At 40.6% G+C, this 15,397-nt stretch overlaps 1 protein-coding gene across 1 annotated transcript; it reads right to left on the reverse strand.

Moving 5' to 3' along the window:
- Nucleotides 1-214: 214 nt before the first annotated feature.
- LOC119004893 (solute carrier family 25 member 36-A-like) lies at nucleotides 215-14,437 on the reverse strand. The gene is made up of 7 exons (XM_037072216.1): nucleotides 13,954-14,437; nucleotides 11,785-11,949; nucleotides 9,406-9,483; nucleotides 6,585-6,685; nucleotides 4,647-4,713; nucleotides 3,484-3,773; nucleotides 215-3,393 (listed from the first exon to the last, which is right to left on the reverse strand). The coding sequence occupies exons 1-7, from the start codon at nucleotides 13,992-13,994 to the stop codon at nucleotides 3,200-3,202; spliced, it is 936 nt and encodes a 311-aa protein (XP_036928111.1). The 5' UTR covers nucleotides 13,995-14,437; the 3' UTR covers nucleotides 215-3,199.
- Between the last annotated feature and the right edge of the window lie 960 nt (nucleotides 14,438-15,397).

Raw genomic sequence — 15,397 nt, forward strand, 5'->3', positions numbered from 1 at the left:
CCTTCTCACTGACTACTTTCGTTTAATGATGAAAAGATGCAAAAGCTGTGTGACTTGGAGATACTTCTACTACTAATAATAAATTTTAATCTAAAAATAACATTGTGTAACCTTGTAAACAATAACACATGTATAGAATGTGAGATAAGATGCTTATGACACGTGCCGTAGCATACATCAACACGGACAGACTCAAGATTTCCTGACACCAAACTATGCTTGCACTCTTTTCATTTTATTGGCGTTTTGTTTTACAAAAACAGGTATGAGAGAATGCATAGACGGAGCCACACTCAAAGCGGACTCATCAGTGAACACATGGAAAAAAACAAAAGGGTGTCAGGAGAAAGGCAACAATTTATTTAAAAAGATAAAAACAACACTGTTTGCAGCTATTCCTCTGAATGCATACATACATACTCCTATGGTCACTTACGCACAGGACATGACTGAATGACATGCGGCTGTCATTAAGCGAGCACACGCAATACAACACACACACTCACGCACACTTACTAGCACACAATGCAAACGCGTGGGTGCAAAAGAAGAACCATGGAAGGTAGGAAATAATGCATCAGGTGATACAAGAGAAGTGATGCGTAAAACCATACAGTTAAAGGATCATTTCACCCAGATAAAAACGAATGGGGTTTTTTTTGTGAATTTGGGTGAACAAACCCTTTAAATCACATGAGTGCAATCAACTCACACTACAGGCTTAGGCTGTCTGTCCGTCCGGTTTTAGACCCATGAATGTAGCCAGCACCATGACGCACGACGATCCAATCGCTACTAGCAGCAACAGAGGTTTCCCACGGACGTCCGACTGCCTCAGTAGTGTGCGCTGATGGTACTGCGTGTAAGCATTAATACATCTACACCAAGATCTGCACAATGAGACTAATCTAATTAATCGTTCATGTGAGCTGTAAAACTCAAAATTGTTCACATTGAGGATCACATCAATAATAATTCCAGTGGAGAAAAGCAACCGAGACTGTATCTGCAATCTCAAGTACAATGGCGCAAAGAGAGTGAGCATAGTCGAGCTGCATAGTAAGCCCAATACCACTTCCACAGTAGTCGGGGACGCTTTTACTGCTGCACACCAGCGCTCCCACCCGCTAAGCACTCAAGTGTTTGAGTAACTTATCGCCGTGGGTTCAGATACACTGTAGCACGACTGCAGCGGCTCATGCCGTTAGAGGGACATGATAATTTAGCATTGCGAGTTAAGCCATAAACTTTAAGTTTGTGGTGAAATTCAACACAGACATCAACAGGCTAGGTTCTTGTGTCGTGTTATTACAGAGGGAAAGTTACGTCTGGGGCTACTAGGATAGATGAGATAAAAGCAAAATACTGTTTTTGTCTTTTGTAGTATTTGAAACATGGCATAAAAATGCTAAACAAACAAACAAACAAACAAACAAACAAAACAACAAAAAAACAAATGTATCCAAAAGCAGAGAGCAAGTACCTTTCCATTCCACAAGACAAGGACATCCAAGAGCACATGAAACACTGACAAACCAAAAAGCAATTCCATTTTTTTGAACTGGTTGAAATGAAGTTATTTTGTTTTCTTCAAGAACAACAACTAGGGAAGGGAATTAATAAAATAATTACCATTTTTTTTTGTGTTGTTACACTGGTCTGTAACTTAATGTGCGCTTATGAAGAGCATATTCCTGGCTACTTCCTCCACACTGGCTGAACTGTACAACGTGTCCAGAGTAAACTCAAAGAGGATTGTCCTCGCCTGTAAAACTAGCCTGGAGTCTCCAAACTGAGGAAAAGACGAGATGAGATGAGGAATCTAGAGAGAGACATTGAAAAGTGCTAAAAGAACGACACCATTGTCTGAGAACAGGTAACAACTAACAGGCCTCTCCTCGAAAAAGAAAATGCACTACATGCCCGCAGTTTGCCTTCACTGGGCAGACAAATGCAACACAATCACGTTATGTAGGTAGTTTATATATCTATCAATATTAGAATTAGTTAATGATATTTATTTTCAAATTCACAACATGGGTCAGTGTTTTACTTCATTGCCTTTAGTGAAGTTATTCCTTCTGTTTATTTACATTCCAGTAGTTAGAATAATGGATTATATTCTGGTTCAGTTTGGGGACTTTTTACCCTTCATCTACCCTTAGTGATTACTCTTCTTCCGCACATGGCGAACACAAACACATTCAGGATCAGAGGTCGATGTTGGCAGGTAGACTTCACCAGCAGATATCATTTGTGCAGCTATTTAGTGTATAGGCAGAAATGCATGTTAATTCCTTCATAGTGAGGACATCGTGACCAGCATTCGGGATGCTAAAAACCTTAAGGTGAGTGTGTCTATGTTCGCGATATGCAAAAGGGGTTCACTAAGGGCTCCTGAAACCACACAGTGCCAGTGTACGACTTTGTTGTGACAGGTCGACCAGAGCTCCGCCTCCTCCTGCAGGCCATTGTGCATCTTAGTCTACACATCATATTTTCACACAAGGCACGTCTCCCATTCGCCTCCCTCCCTACCTCCGCCTGTTTCCTCTGTTTATCCTGCCTCAAACAGCCTCAAGCAATGACTTCTTCTCACTAACTTGAGAACCTTCGTCAGACATTTCAGCTCAGCCTGCGTCTTTGTATTCTGGTCCTCGAGGGATGCAGGGAATGCTGCATGGTACTACTGAATATTTTAAAAACTGATCATCAGTGTGACAGCTAGGTTTACTGCTGGAGGGGGTCTTATGTCCACCAGGTACTAACGACTGGAATTATCGTACTTCTCCTTCATTATTAGTATTGTTAGAGGCAGAATATACTGTCAGTCAGGTTCTCTGAATCTGAGCTTCCAGAGGTGACACGCACAACCGAAGGGAGAAAAAGGAGGAATTAAAATGAAAATAGGGCAGCCATTACTTTGCCACTGCTAAACCCAGATCCCCAAACCAACACGAGGAGCTTTTCGATCCTCCTCCCTGTGCCAGACCCTTTGGTTATAAAACAAAACCGCCAACTTATTTTTAACAACCATTCGCGTCACTGTGACAAAGGTCATCAACGTGCTGTCTCTCTTCTCTTCTGGTGAGCAGGTTGTCGTGCTAGCTGGTGTGCTGTTGCTGTCATTCTCTTCTTCTCCATCTCTGAACAGGGGCAGGGTCACATATACTGTCTAGGTGGGGGTGGGGGGGAGACTTTAACCGTTCAGGAGGTAGACCACCAGCTCGTAGGTGCACATCATGATGGCGGTGTTGGGGATCTGTCGTACCAGGTGAGTGATGAGGCCACGGTACAGGGCGCGGTAACCCTCCTCTTTGGGCACTGTTCTTAAAGTCTGGAAGAAGGATTTATACTTGGTGCCCTCCTCGCGTAGCCTGGTGCGTATCACTTCTGCAAAGTAGAGATTAAAGCGACCGGTTAAAAGGATAGGGATGAATAAATCAGCTGAATTTTGCTAATAGCTTACACAAAAACTCTTACCATGAGGATAAGCAATAGATGTGGCACAGGTCTTGGAGGTGGCAGCAGCAAGCATCATCCCCACAAAGTCTGAAGCGTCTCTGGACGACTCCTCTTCCTCATCCATGTTCTGCGGTGCTTTGGCCTCCAAGAGGCGACGCTTGATGTTTTCATAGATCACAAAGTGGATCACAGTCTCTGAGATACCGGCATAGGATGCCGACATACCTCTGTAGAAGCCTCGCAGGCCATCTGCCTGATACACCCGCCGTACGCACTCAAACGCATTCATCCTTCGCTCACCTCGATTCCTGAGACAAGACAAAATAAAATATAAAAAGGCACATGTTAAAGGACTCACTCTGCCTTTTATGAAAATGTCCATGTAGATGCAAACACCACAGCACAATAAAAACAACACAGACTAATGTAAAAATGTAAAGACAGACTCCTAGATTATATCACAGGATTCCTGCTTTAGTTAAGTGTACATGCCATACTGTGTTCTTATAAGAGAAGGTGACTAACAAGGTCATATACCAGGATTACATCATATATAAGTGATAATCAGCTTAGTGATCAGATAGATACCATAGTCACATGTAGCCTTCATGAAATGTACAAATACAGTCAGTGTTATCAGGTCCATTTTTAACTTGTACATGCAGCCTGTAAATGCAGCCTCTCATGTAAAGAATTAAATGTAATTATAGCATCTTCAGTTCTACATTATACAAACTCTGGTTCGCTAAAGAAAATGAGACGATCACTGCGAACATTTCTTTGACATTTTAAATCCTTCAAACAGAGGCTTTATATAAGCTGCAGAACAAGTCTAATAAGGCCAATAATTAGCAAATAACTGTTGTGCCTCAGAAATGGAACACAACCTGGTGCGTAAGGAGGACAGAGGGAGGTAGGAGGAAGTAGTGTAGAAATGCAGTTCTCCGCGACAAATACTTTGGAGCAGCTGCTTTTTAAATATAAAGAGGGAATCTGGAATAAAGGCAACTACTGTTCCTGTAATGGCACACCAGTATGTGGAAATCTGTTCCTAACCCTGTCAAGAGCATTTGCTTTAATGAAAAAAATCAGTGGCCTTAAAATAGTACATCAACTGATAGTCCCTCTCTTGGGAACTTCAATTTATAAAGTTCACACTCTTGTAATATTGACATATTTACCTAGCATCCAGCTGCAGACGGGTCTTTATGAGCCATATTGGATTAGTTGCTGTGATGGCTGTAAAACCTGTTGAGAAAAAAAAAAAGGGTACAGGATTATATTTTGTTCACAAATCTACAAATGCTGCCGCAGTTAAACTGTCCACAAACTAACACTCTAAGTAAAATGTGAATGATCTTTAAGCTGCATTCATGTTCATGTTAAAGTTAAAACAATGCTAAAACGTTAAAAACTGAAAGATTTAAACATAGGTCACAAAGGCAGCTTAGAGATAGCTAGCCCCGCTATAGTCCTATGTATGCTAGTAGGGGAGCAACTGAATGCTATAAAAATGTAATGTGGTGTAAACAACTTCTTATACATGTTAATGGAGTAAAAAACAGATATGCACATAGAGAAAGAGAAGAACCAGATGTAACAAGAAGCACAGATCTGTGGTGAGTACTCACGCAGACCCAAGTAACTCGTCAAAGATGCAGCTAGAGACCCCTGGTGGTGTGGGGGTCTCATGCCCTTGCGAGAGGAGAGCTACGGTAGAGTTAAAGCCTAAAACAGACACAGGCTTGTGTGTAGCAAAATCACCGGCATGCAACCATTTTTTTCTTTTTTTGTTTTACTACCCAATCCCCTGCTTATACCACAGGATTTAACCCACCACATCCCAACCTCATGTGAAACGATCATCTCCCACCAAGACAGCAAAAGGGACAGAATAAAGCTGAGGTCTTGTTAATATAGAAAAATCCTGCGATATAAACACAGAAAAGACACCAAGTTTTTAGACTTGGTTTGGACCTGTATGGAGTTTAAGTGGCAGATCTGTTGTTAGCCGTGGTAGAAGCTAGCCCTAACCTCTACTGTAGGTATCATGTACCAATGCGCAGATGAGATTAATGGCCGCACAGTCGACACCTAAGTCTCATACTGCAGAATATGCAGAGCATCAAGTACAAATGCTGACCTTGACTGAGTTGTTGAAAGGTCTGAGTCATGGTGCGCTAAAAGCAGCACAACCCTGAGCCCACACTGTAATGGTTCGGAATCTTAAACTGGATCAGAGTGACATGGTGTTCTCATGTCATGATAACCTACGCCTGACATACAGAGGGTCAGAGAATAATGAAATAGAATTATCAAGATCCGAACCTATCAGGATGGGCTTGGTTTGGCTAATAATGCAAAAATGAAAACATTTAGTGTAAAAATAATTGATTAGTGATAACTGAGAACATGTGATGGACCTGCTGTCTGTGTTGGGGCTATATGTCCTGATTGCAGAGGCTAACTGTTATTTACAATGTATATTTGATATCAGGGTAAACAGGCAAGCTGTAACCATGGTAATAACTGTGTGACAGGGTCACACAAACTCAGTGCATCAGCTCAGACGAGGTTTCTTGTTCTAGTGGGGCTGAAATGTAAAAATGAGAATGCCTGAGGACTTCGTGTTGGGCCTGGTTACTTCTCTCTTGCACTCGGTCTCGTTCAGACAGCAAAATACAGCCTGAGCTGTACTTTAGCCTGCCCGGGCTTGTGAGAGCTGGAAAAACCAGTGTTTTCTAATGAGTTCTGCCTTCGTTTTTTAACCAAGTGGCTGAGGGCACTGACTGTATAGGTGAGACATCACAACCTTCCAGAAGTCCTGATGACATGTTTTAAGGCACAGTCTCTGAATGTGTGCCATCTGCATTTCACTGTTGATTCATTTTTATACAGTCACAGTTCATCTATTTATTATCAAAAAGACACTGAAATATAATTTGACACGTTGGATTTTTAATGAAGCCGCTTTAAGACTGTTGAGCAGTATATTGAGGCAAAAGGTGAGGGAGACAGGTAAAGTTTGCTTCTCTAAACACAGGGTCTTCACACAGGTGGTAGTGCGCTTAGCCTGTCAGACGTCGTATGTCAACCTGTTACCTAACATATATAGTTACCTGCCATTCCAGCCGACACCATGTGTACCTGCGTGGAGTCGGGTTCCAACACACCATTCAGTCTCTCTTTGGCAGTGGAGTAAGCAGCAAAGTAGATTGCTCTGTTGGAAGTAACAGACAAAAGGGTCACTGTATGTTGCACCAGCTCACGGCAAAACAAGTTATATATGCCATGTTTTTGTGTTTTTAGTGTAAAGGTAATTAGCCTCTGCTAAATATCTGCCTGTGGTTGAGATGTAGCTTATTAATTACACAACAGCAACGAGTAAAACTGTCCCCATGTCAGGTTCAGCTTAATGAGCTTTAGAAATTAATTAAGTCTAAAGCCGAGAGCAGAACCAACAGTCTCAGCAAATCAGCCTAGTTGGACAAACAGGCTATTCAGAACAAAAAGCACATGTTTTCATTTGTTTTCACTAATTAGAAAAGGTCACAATGATCATGTTTGCACTCGTGTCTAAATACAACAACGTTTTTTGTTCTAAAAGCACAATGTGTAATCTGGTCATTTGTCAAATGTGCTTAGTCACACTGTTAATGATACTTGAAGCTCATCAGTCACATTATGAGACAGTGTTTGTGTGCGCATTCATCTTTAAATCTGCGTCACAACTCAGCATTACCATTCATGTATGTAAGATCCTGACAAAACACTCTAAACATGCTTAGCACTGGCACCTGCTTTCTACAGGGTTAGAAGCTACCCTCTGCCATTAGCCCCCACTTTGCCTCCATCATTACCACTGAGGAGTAATTAACGATAATGACTGTTATATGTTATTACCCAACTGCAGTCAGCAACAACATTTCCAAGACAAAGAACGAATGTTTGCAAAATGCTGCAGCTGTTGCCATGTTTCAGCGCAAAAACTGCAGAGAAGGCCATGTAGGTGAATGTGGCCTAAATGACCAGGTAACCCTAATGCTGCTTAGTAAAAGACGAGTGAAGCTTTATGTGTTTCGGTCAAATATGATGAAGCAATGCCAGCAACCAAACAGTTGATATTAAAGTTCTGAGTTTCAATATTACTGCAATAATTTCAGGCCACTGAAATCTCCTCAAAAGGACCTCATAAATGCTACGACTGGGTGACAAAATCAAATATCACAATACTTTTGACATTTCGACAAATGTTGTTGGGATAACAAATTGGACAACAATGAGATTTTTGGTGATAAAACAATCATAACAATAAAGTATTAGAACAGTACAACAGTTTGGCAAGTTGAGAAAATCACAAATCATCGTCATCCTTTAAAACCAGGAATAGACAACACTTATCAACATATATCAAAATATAATGATATCTTAAATCTACAAGACTATACATATTTTTATATTGTGATATTATCATAATGTTGATTGCTTCGTATAACCTTATATCCCTAATCCACAAAACATAGCATAAGCACAGGTGTAAATGATAACACAAATATTGGCTCCCTTAAGTGTCCCATATTAAACCACATCAGCCAAAGAGCATGCACAATACTAAGACCCTGGAAACGGCTCACCTGAGCAAAAAGCAGCAAACCTTTAGTTTCTGATTACACTGCGCTTTTCCTGCTAAGACATGTTTAACTATCTGCCGTGGAAAAGGTCTTTTCACAGAAGCCAACGGTTGATTCGTTTGTCTACTCAGTGGGTGGGGGAGTTCAGTGTCACATAAAAAACTGCTGTCGGTGCATACCTTATGTTGACTTTCCTGCTAAACATTGCATATCACATGTCAACATGCTCATATTTAATAGTTAACATGCATCCTGAGACGGTAACTGAAGGCACATTAACATAATGTTAGCACTGAGCTCTATGTACAGCTGTGACTGTAAAGAGTCTGAAAGTAACAACATGACCCAACAACCTAGTAACAGGGCTTCTGCAATGGCTGTAGACTTTCCCTCTTGTTTTGGGCGTTTTTTATGTGGAACTTCAATTGCACTCAGTGGAGCGTATACCTCCACTAAGGCCCGACAGTCTTGTGTGTCCCCATCAAATTGTACTCACTCATCAATGCTAGCTATTTAAATATGCCAGATTGTTTTTTTTAAATCAAGAGCCATACATTATTCTATGATAAATTAACAACCACATCAAAAAATCTTGCAATGTTAAACGTGAGAATAAATAGTTGGATCCATCCCTTTATCCAGATTCTTGCCAGGATCTATTCTAGATTGAGACCTACGCTCCATTCAAGTTTCATAGAAATCTGCTTAGTAGTTTTTGTGTAATCCCACTGACAAATGGAACAACAAGGGGACAGTGGTGAAATCATAACCTCTTTAAACAACAAATCATTACTAGAAAATAATGATGATGTCATAAGAATCAAATGATATTCAGAAAAGTGTTTTATCAACTGAGTCATTGGTTGACCTATAAAATGCAAAACAAAATATTGGAAAAAAAGACCCATATTCATATTCACAATAAAATATGCTAAAAACAAATGCAATAATAATAATTTAAAAATAATTAGGTCATTTTGCTTGAAACATGACAAATATAATATGAAGTAATCCATTATAAAAAATGCTGCATAATTTACTAATTGGCTGTTCAACTTACCATTTTTTATTCAAAACAGTAGATGAAAAACTTTGTCATTACTGTAGTCATATGCAGAGGGATAGTGACACTCGAGACACGATTTGGCAGATAAACAATTCCATCAAATATTCAATTAATCAGAGAGGTCCTGTTATCAAATAACTGACAATTTCAAAATGAGAACTAAAAGCTTCATAGTCTTTCAAGTCATATTCAAAGGAAGTAAGCATTGGTTGATGAAGATGACAATAAGAAGTGACATCTTACCTGGAAGGTGCCACACCCACCAAATTTGGCCCCAATCCCCTGAAGAGAGAGCGAGGTCCTTCTTTCTCCAATATCAATCTGAATATGAAACATGCAGAAAAAAAAAAATGTATATCATGATTCTAAAATCATATGAATACTTTAGGATATTACTTTTTACTAGTGATTACACATTTTTTCTACAATAATTTCTATATGTCTAATTGAAATTCCAAAGAAATTCCCAATTACATCAGGTAACAATTCAAGTTTTTCCTCCTTTTGCTTCAATCCATCAAGTAATCTACTAACTCTATTGCCTTGACGTTTGTTCAGGATATTTAAAAGTTTTCAATGTTTGGGTTACCTCTCCTTTAGTGCTCATGTGCATAGACAAGGACGTGTATGCACACATGTGTGCAGTTGACAGGGTACGCAAAGGTTTCACACCATTCTGCTCGACTACAACAAAAAACTAAATTATCTTATTTATTTATTTTTTTCAATATTTAGATCATAATTTAACACAAACTTTAAAAAAATATGTTTTTAACAGTTCCTTGAACTTTTAATATAACAATAGGGAGTTTTCCAGTTTAACCAGTTGCAGCTTGTCAAGCTCCATCTCTTTGACTGCAAAAATGTGAGTAGCTTTCAGATTTGTCTTTAAGCCAGTACACCATAACATATATGCATTTTCTCATTGATTGGGCTTTTTTGTACAACTCACTCAGCAGAAGTGCTTCAGTGTTCTTCGCTGTGTGTCAAGTCTAAAAACTGGTGCATACTTGGCTTAGTGTGCAAAGGCTGGCCAGATTAAACTTCTATTAATTGAAACACAGCTCCCTAATTTTCTGTTCAGAAAAAATACTGCCAGTTTAGAGAACAAGATTTCTACCGCCATAGTGACTTGCACTTTGTTTAAATGTGGTTTTGTTCAGTGAATTAAAGTTTCATGGTACCATCAAACACACTTTTCCCACAGCCTTTGAGCAGCCAGGACATGACCTCTTTAGAAGAGTCCAGGCCATTCTCCTCCTTATTGAGCAGATCTAATTTCCTTCAGAAATCTACCCAAATCAAAGGAGTACTCGACTTAGTGGACATAAAATATGAAAAGAGTCCAAAGCAATCCAAAAAGCATAAAAATCCCACACGATAAAGGAGTAATAATAGTTGGATTTGTAATCAAATTTCCTGCTTGGCTAAAGCAACCGATGTGTTCTCTGTGTTCAGTTTTCCCAAAGGGTGAGGAGTTGGGTTTCAGGGAGTGGTTTGCCTTGCCAGGGGGACATCAGCCAGACCAAACAACAACAGCAACAACATGGTGCCAGAGGAATATAGCATGAGTCTGCAGGCAAACAAGAGCAGGCAGGAGGAACTGTTTACGACCAACATGAACAGCTCCTCTCATTTTGGTTAAACCTCAAACAATCTCCATAATCATCGGTTCTGGGTGAGGTGCAAGTTTAGTCAACACCGTGTGAAATCGACACAAAATATATACCAGATATGGCGAATCCTAGTTCAGAGTTGAAGTCACTTCTAAATGATTAACAACACAAGGTATTTTTATGGTCAGCACTTATATCAGTTCTTTATCAGTTCCACCAGATGACAATGAATATGTTTTTGGTGTAATTTATGGTTATGAGTGTTGCTTTGCCTTCATCATCTAGTAATCTATGATAAAAAGACAACAAAGCTTTTTTTTTTCTTTCTACCCAACTTCATCATATCGCCATGCAGAAAGACAAACCCATTTACTCATGGACGAGAGGATCATGCTTGTGACAGTGTGGTATGTAGACACAATGGCACCTCGAGCTGAGTGCCCTATGGTTCCATTATATTCAAGAGAGGGATGGGCTTCTCAATGGCTGATATTTCCCAAAATCTGCAACTAACACCACCCTACGTAAATGGATAAATAGCACTACAGGTAAGTATTTTAGGGTGAACTGTTGCTTTACGCTAACTGTATGAAATGTAACTCTTCAGTACAATATGTGTAGTAAAACTGAGAAAAATCTGGTAAACTTTCTGGCTGAGAAGGCAGCCCCTTCTCAGTCTACCAGCGGTACCAGCCAAGCAGTGAAAAATGGGGCAGATGAATGAGTGACAGGTTGTTAAGGTTTCCTGGGAGAGAGAGAGAGAGAGAGAGAGAGAGAGAGAGAGAGATATATATATATATATATATATATATATATATATATATATATATATATATATATATATATATATATATATATATATATATATATATTTTTTTTTTTAACCTTAACCTAACCTATTCCTCCTATGAAATATGAACAAACAGATCATTGTCATCATAATGATACCCATCACTAGATGTAAGACATGTTGGTCTGACAGTGAGACATGTTGCTGAGTACCCACTTGAGGAAGTGCAGGGGGCCAGGTGGGGACACGCGTGCCACACTGGCTCCGTTGACAGTACTAAGCTGGACCTCAGACACATAGAGGGTGAGGGTGGACGACTGCAGACGGGTCTTCACTACTTCCAGTGGACAAGTCAATATGGCGCCGACTGTACCCCCACATCTGGCAGAAAAAAAAGAGATGGAAAAGGTGGATGTGACATAGCAAAGAGTAACCAGTCTCAGCTTACAGGCCAAGAGTGAAATTGAATGTCCTAATCAGATGACAACAACAGTCAGGATGGTAGTAGGTGTGCAATGTGTTAATTTTCTTGCATTCATAAATTAGCAAGTGACGTGGTTGAGGGAATTCTGACGATTCCTGGCACGTAGACAAGACACGGCACGGTGTGGGAGCACAGAGTCAGTCAGGAATGCTTTGTGTTTCTTTGGGAATAACAGCGAGGTCCTGTTCGGTGTCACACCATATTCCTAACTCACAGATGTATATATATTTTTTTCAACATAAGAATGAACCAAAGAGGAATCACAAACATGGCTAAAACTTTTGTTTCAAGATTAAGAGTAGGCCTTTTTTGCAGAATCATTCAGCTGATACAGAAATAACTTTTTATGCAGAAATGAAAACCATTACAACTCTTCTTGGAACACCTTTAAGTGTCAAAAATAAAAATAAATAAATGTGTTCTACCATGTAAAAATGTTTAAATGTGATTGCTTTTTATTTGAAACTGCTTCAGTTGAAACTTGCTCTTCTTCCCTGGAAGAAGAGATCTTGTATGTCAATGAGTGCTTCCTCGCTAAATAAAGGGTAATAAATAAAAAGCAAATTATGTTTCTCATTTTGCTTCCTTTCTTATCGAAATCACTGACATTTTTCACATCTACAAATTCACAAAACTATGAGGCAAGATCTTCAAAACAAGCATGACCTGACGCCCTGTGCAAACAATCCGCTACAGTCAGGTTTAGGGCATCAGTTTATTACATGCTTGGGTATTTCAGACCACAGGAGCCATATCTACACAGAACCTGAGCAGACTACATTGGGCAGGGCAGGGCTGGACTATAAGATATCAAAAGCAAGAGCGACCATGGTTATCTTTAGTTTGAGTTAATATTCAATCAGCACCAAATCAGAAATGGAGCTTTCTGCCAACATGGGCTGAATGGTGCAAGACTGCTACTGCACAAACCAACAAAACAAAAAAGCAAAACATTGGCAGAGGAACAGCATGCATGTATGTATGAGTCACAATGGATCCCACTTGGAATGAGAGCCACCGCTGTCCTGAAAAACTGAAGTGCTCATTCCCACTCACAGGAAGTGATCATAGCTAACTCTTCATTACCTGGACAGTCTGCTGTGGGAGAGACAAGATGATTCTGCAAAATGTTATCTTTTTATGGGTCTGTCACCACACAGCTGTGTTGTTTCACCTATATCTGAGGCTGCACAGTTAAACACGAGTACATGTGTCACAACTTTTCAACAACAGTTTCAGATTGCAAATTAAGATTTGTGCTAAATGAATCCAGCTGTGGCGGGCGAAGACTAGACTGCAGTCCTCTGTGACACTCTGTGTCGATCTTGCATCAGTCACATCCGAGTATACGGACCTGTTTGTTTCTGGTTTCTGGACACTATTTTCTTAGCGTCCTTTAGAGCCAGTCGTTCCGCGTTTGTTTTGATGCTATATCGTTAACGCTATGGCCGATACGACCCCGAAAATAGGCTCTCCTTCAGACTTCAAGCTTCTTTAAATAAACGACAACAGATGTGGCTAATGTCTAACTGTATGTTTTCGCATGACATGTCACAACTGCTAAGAGTCGCTCATGATGATCGGAGAGCACGCTTCACGAGCCAGCCATTTCATTCATACATTGAAATGTCATTGCAACTTGTGACATTGAGCGCAACTCCTAGGGGTGCACACGCATGGACAAGATCGGTTGGCTGGCGGTTAGCTGTCATCTGACACGCTGATGCTATCGCCGATCTTCACGTTAATCTCATACTACGAACAAAACCCCGAAATCATGAGCGTACAAATACAATCATCCCACTCTGTGCAGCCAATGCTGGCTAGCAACGCCAGTTAGCCTTGAGCTCGGAGCTAGCTAGCGCGGCTATTGCATGTAAGTGACATGAGAATATACTCACCCTCCAGCAAACAGATGAACTAAGGTATCTCTTTGACTCATTATGTATCATATTCGGGAAACGTCCAAGGGGCACCACACGGGGACGGGAGCGGGCGTAAAGAAAAATGGGGGAAACGACCCCAACCTAGCGAGCAAAAGGTACTCAATACGTCTGTGTTGTGGTGGAGGTCAGCTGCGTGGAGAAAAAAAAACGAGGGTATGTAACAGCTAACTTAGCTAGCTCCCGTTAGCTGCCAAGGCTAGCGGGTTTCCGGTGGTAAAGGTCGATGTCAGAGCGACAGGTCTGCGTCTCCTTCTTTTCAAGCCGGGCACGGCTCCACCATAATGTGAATGTCTTTTAATATCGGTGGGTAATTCCAGTCCCGCAGGAATAATAGCGACAGTGGACACAACTCGGCCTCATTCACGTTGACGTGCCTTGGCTCTCTGAAATCCCTGTGGGTCAGGTCGCAATGTTTATCGTCGAATGGGAAGCCGCAAAACAGAGGCGGTGATTGGCTGCGGTGTCCTGTAAACCCGCCCTGTCACTACTCTTTCACGTGATATCCCTTTTATTTTGAAGGGCAGAGATCATCGGTGAGACTGGACCCTCGGTTTAATCTGATGAGATGATGAGGAGGATGGAGACATCACTCTGTTCTGACTGTGTTTGGGCGGGCCACAGTAGACTGGTTAGTGGTTAGTTCAAATTAATCACACAGTGGGCTGAACAGAGTGCAGTGACCATACACTGAATGTTGTAAAACCTAAAAAACGACATAGTAGTTTTGTTGAACACTCAGGTAGGATTTACTCTCATAAATTGACTACGGTCATTTTTTTTCTTTTTCTTTTTTTTTTTTTTTGCAGCTTGACTATATATTCAGGACGGAACAGAGAAAGTATGTGGGTTGTAACCTGAGAGCTAATCTTCTTTTGTCTTCAGAAATATTTTTGCCTGTGCAGGGACTTGACTCTTAAAGTCTGACTGTCTGCCTACTCCATTATACAGGCTTTAAAAACCTGTGCGATGGCACTGATTGACACTGTGTGTAGTTCTACTGTAGCCTTCAGTAGGCTGCAGCACTTGCGCTGTGTATTTTCTGGTCTATGCCGCATTGTAACTCTCTATAAGAGGATGCACTGCAAAGCTACATTCTTCATTACATCACAGATCATACATGTATGTGAGGAATCATCTCACATTATTCAGCATTCCTATTAGGCAGATTTACGCTTTATTAATCTTCCCCAAGAAAAAGTTATGTCGTTACCCAGTAGGACCCTGGTCACCTTGACAAAAGGCCAAGGTGATTTTTCACCTTCTCTGTTCGGCAGGAGAACTGTCACAGTTTAACACCACTTTAATGATTTTTTTTTTAAGAGTAAATGCAGCCGCCAGAAGTAAAAAGCTCATGTTTGGACTACATGGTGGTTGCATGAGTTCAACATCACCACCACTA

The sequence above is a fragment of the Acanthopagrus latus genome, chromosome 2 (assembly GCF_904848185.1).
Source record: "Acanthopagrus latus isolate v.2019 chromosome 2, fAcaLat1.1, whole genome shotgun sequence".
Lineage (NCBI taxonomy): Eukaryota > Metazoa > Chordata > Actinopteri > Spariformes > Sparidae > Acanthopagrus > Acanthopagrus latus.

Bases quoted from the DNA above. Each gene is read 5' to 3' on its own strand.
- LOC119004893 (XM_037072216.1), bottom strand. From the start codon at position 13,994: ATGAGTCAAAGAGATACCTTAGTTCATCTGTTTGCTGGAGG. The intron at 11,950-13,953 runs GTGAGTATATTC...TTTTTCTGCCAG, and splicing joins GTTCATCTGTTTGCTGGAGG to ATGTGGGGGTACAGTCGGCG. The intron at 3,394-3,483 runs GTAAGAGTTTTT...TCTACTTTGCAG, and splicing joins ATCTATTGCTTATCCTCATG to AAGTGATACGCACCAGGCTA.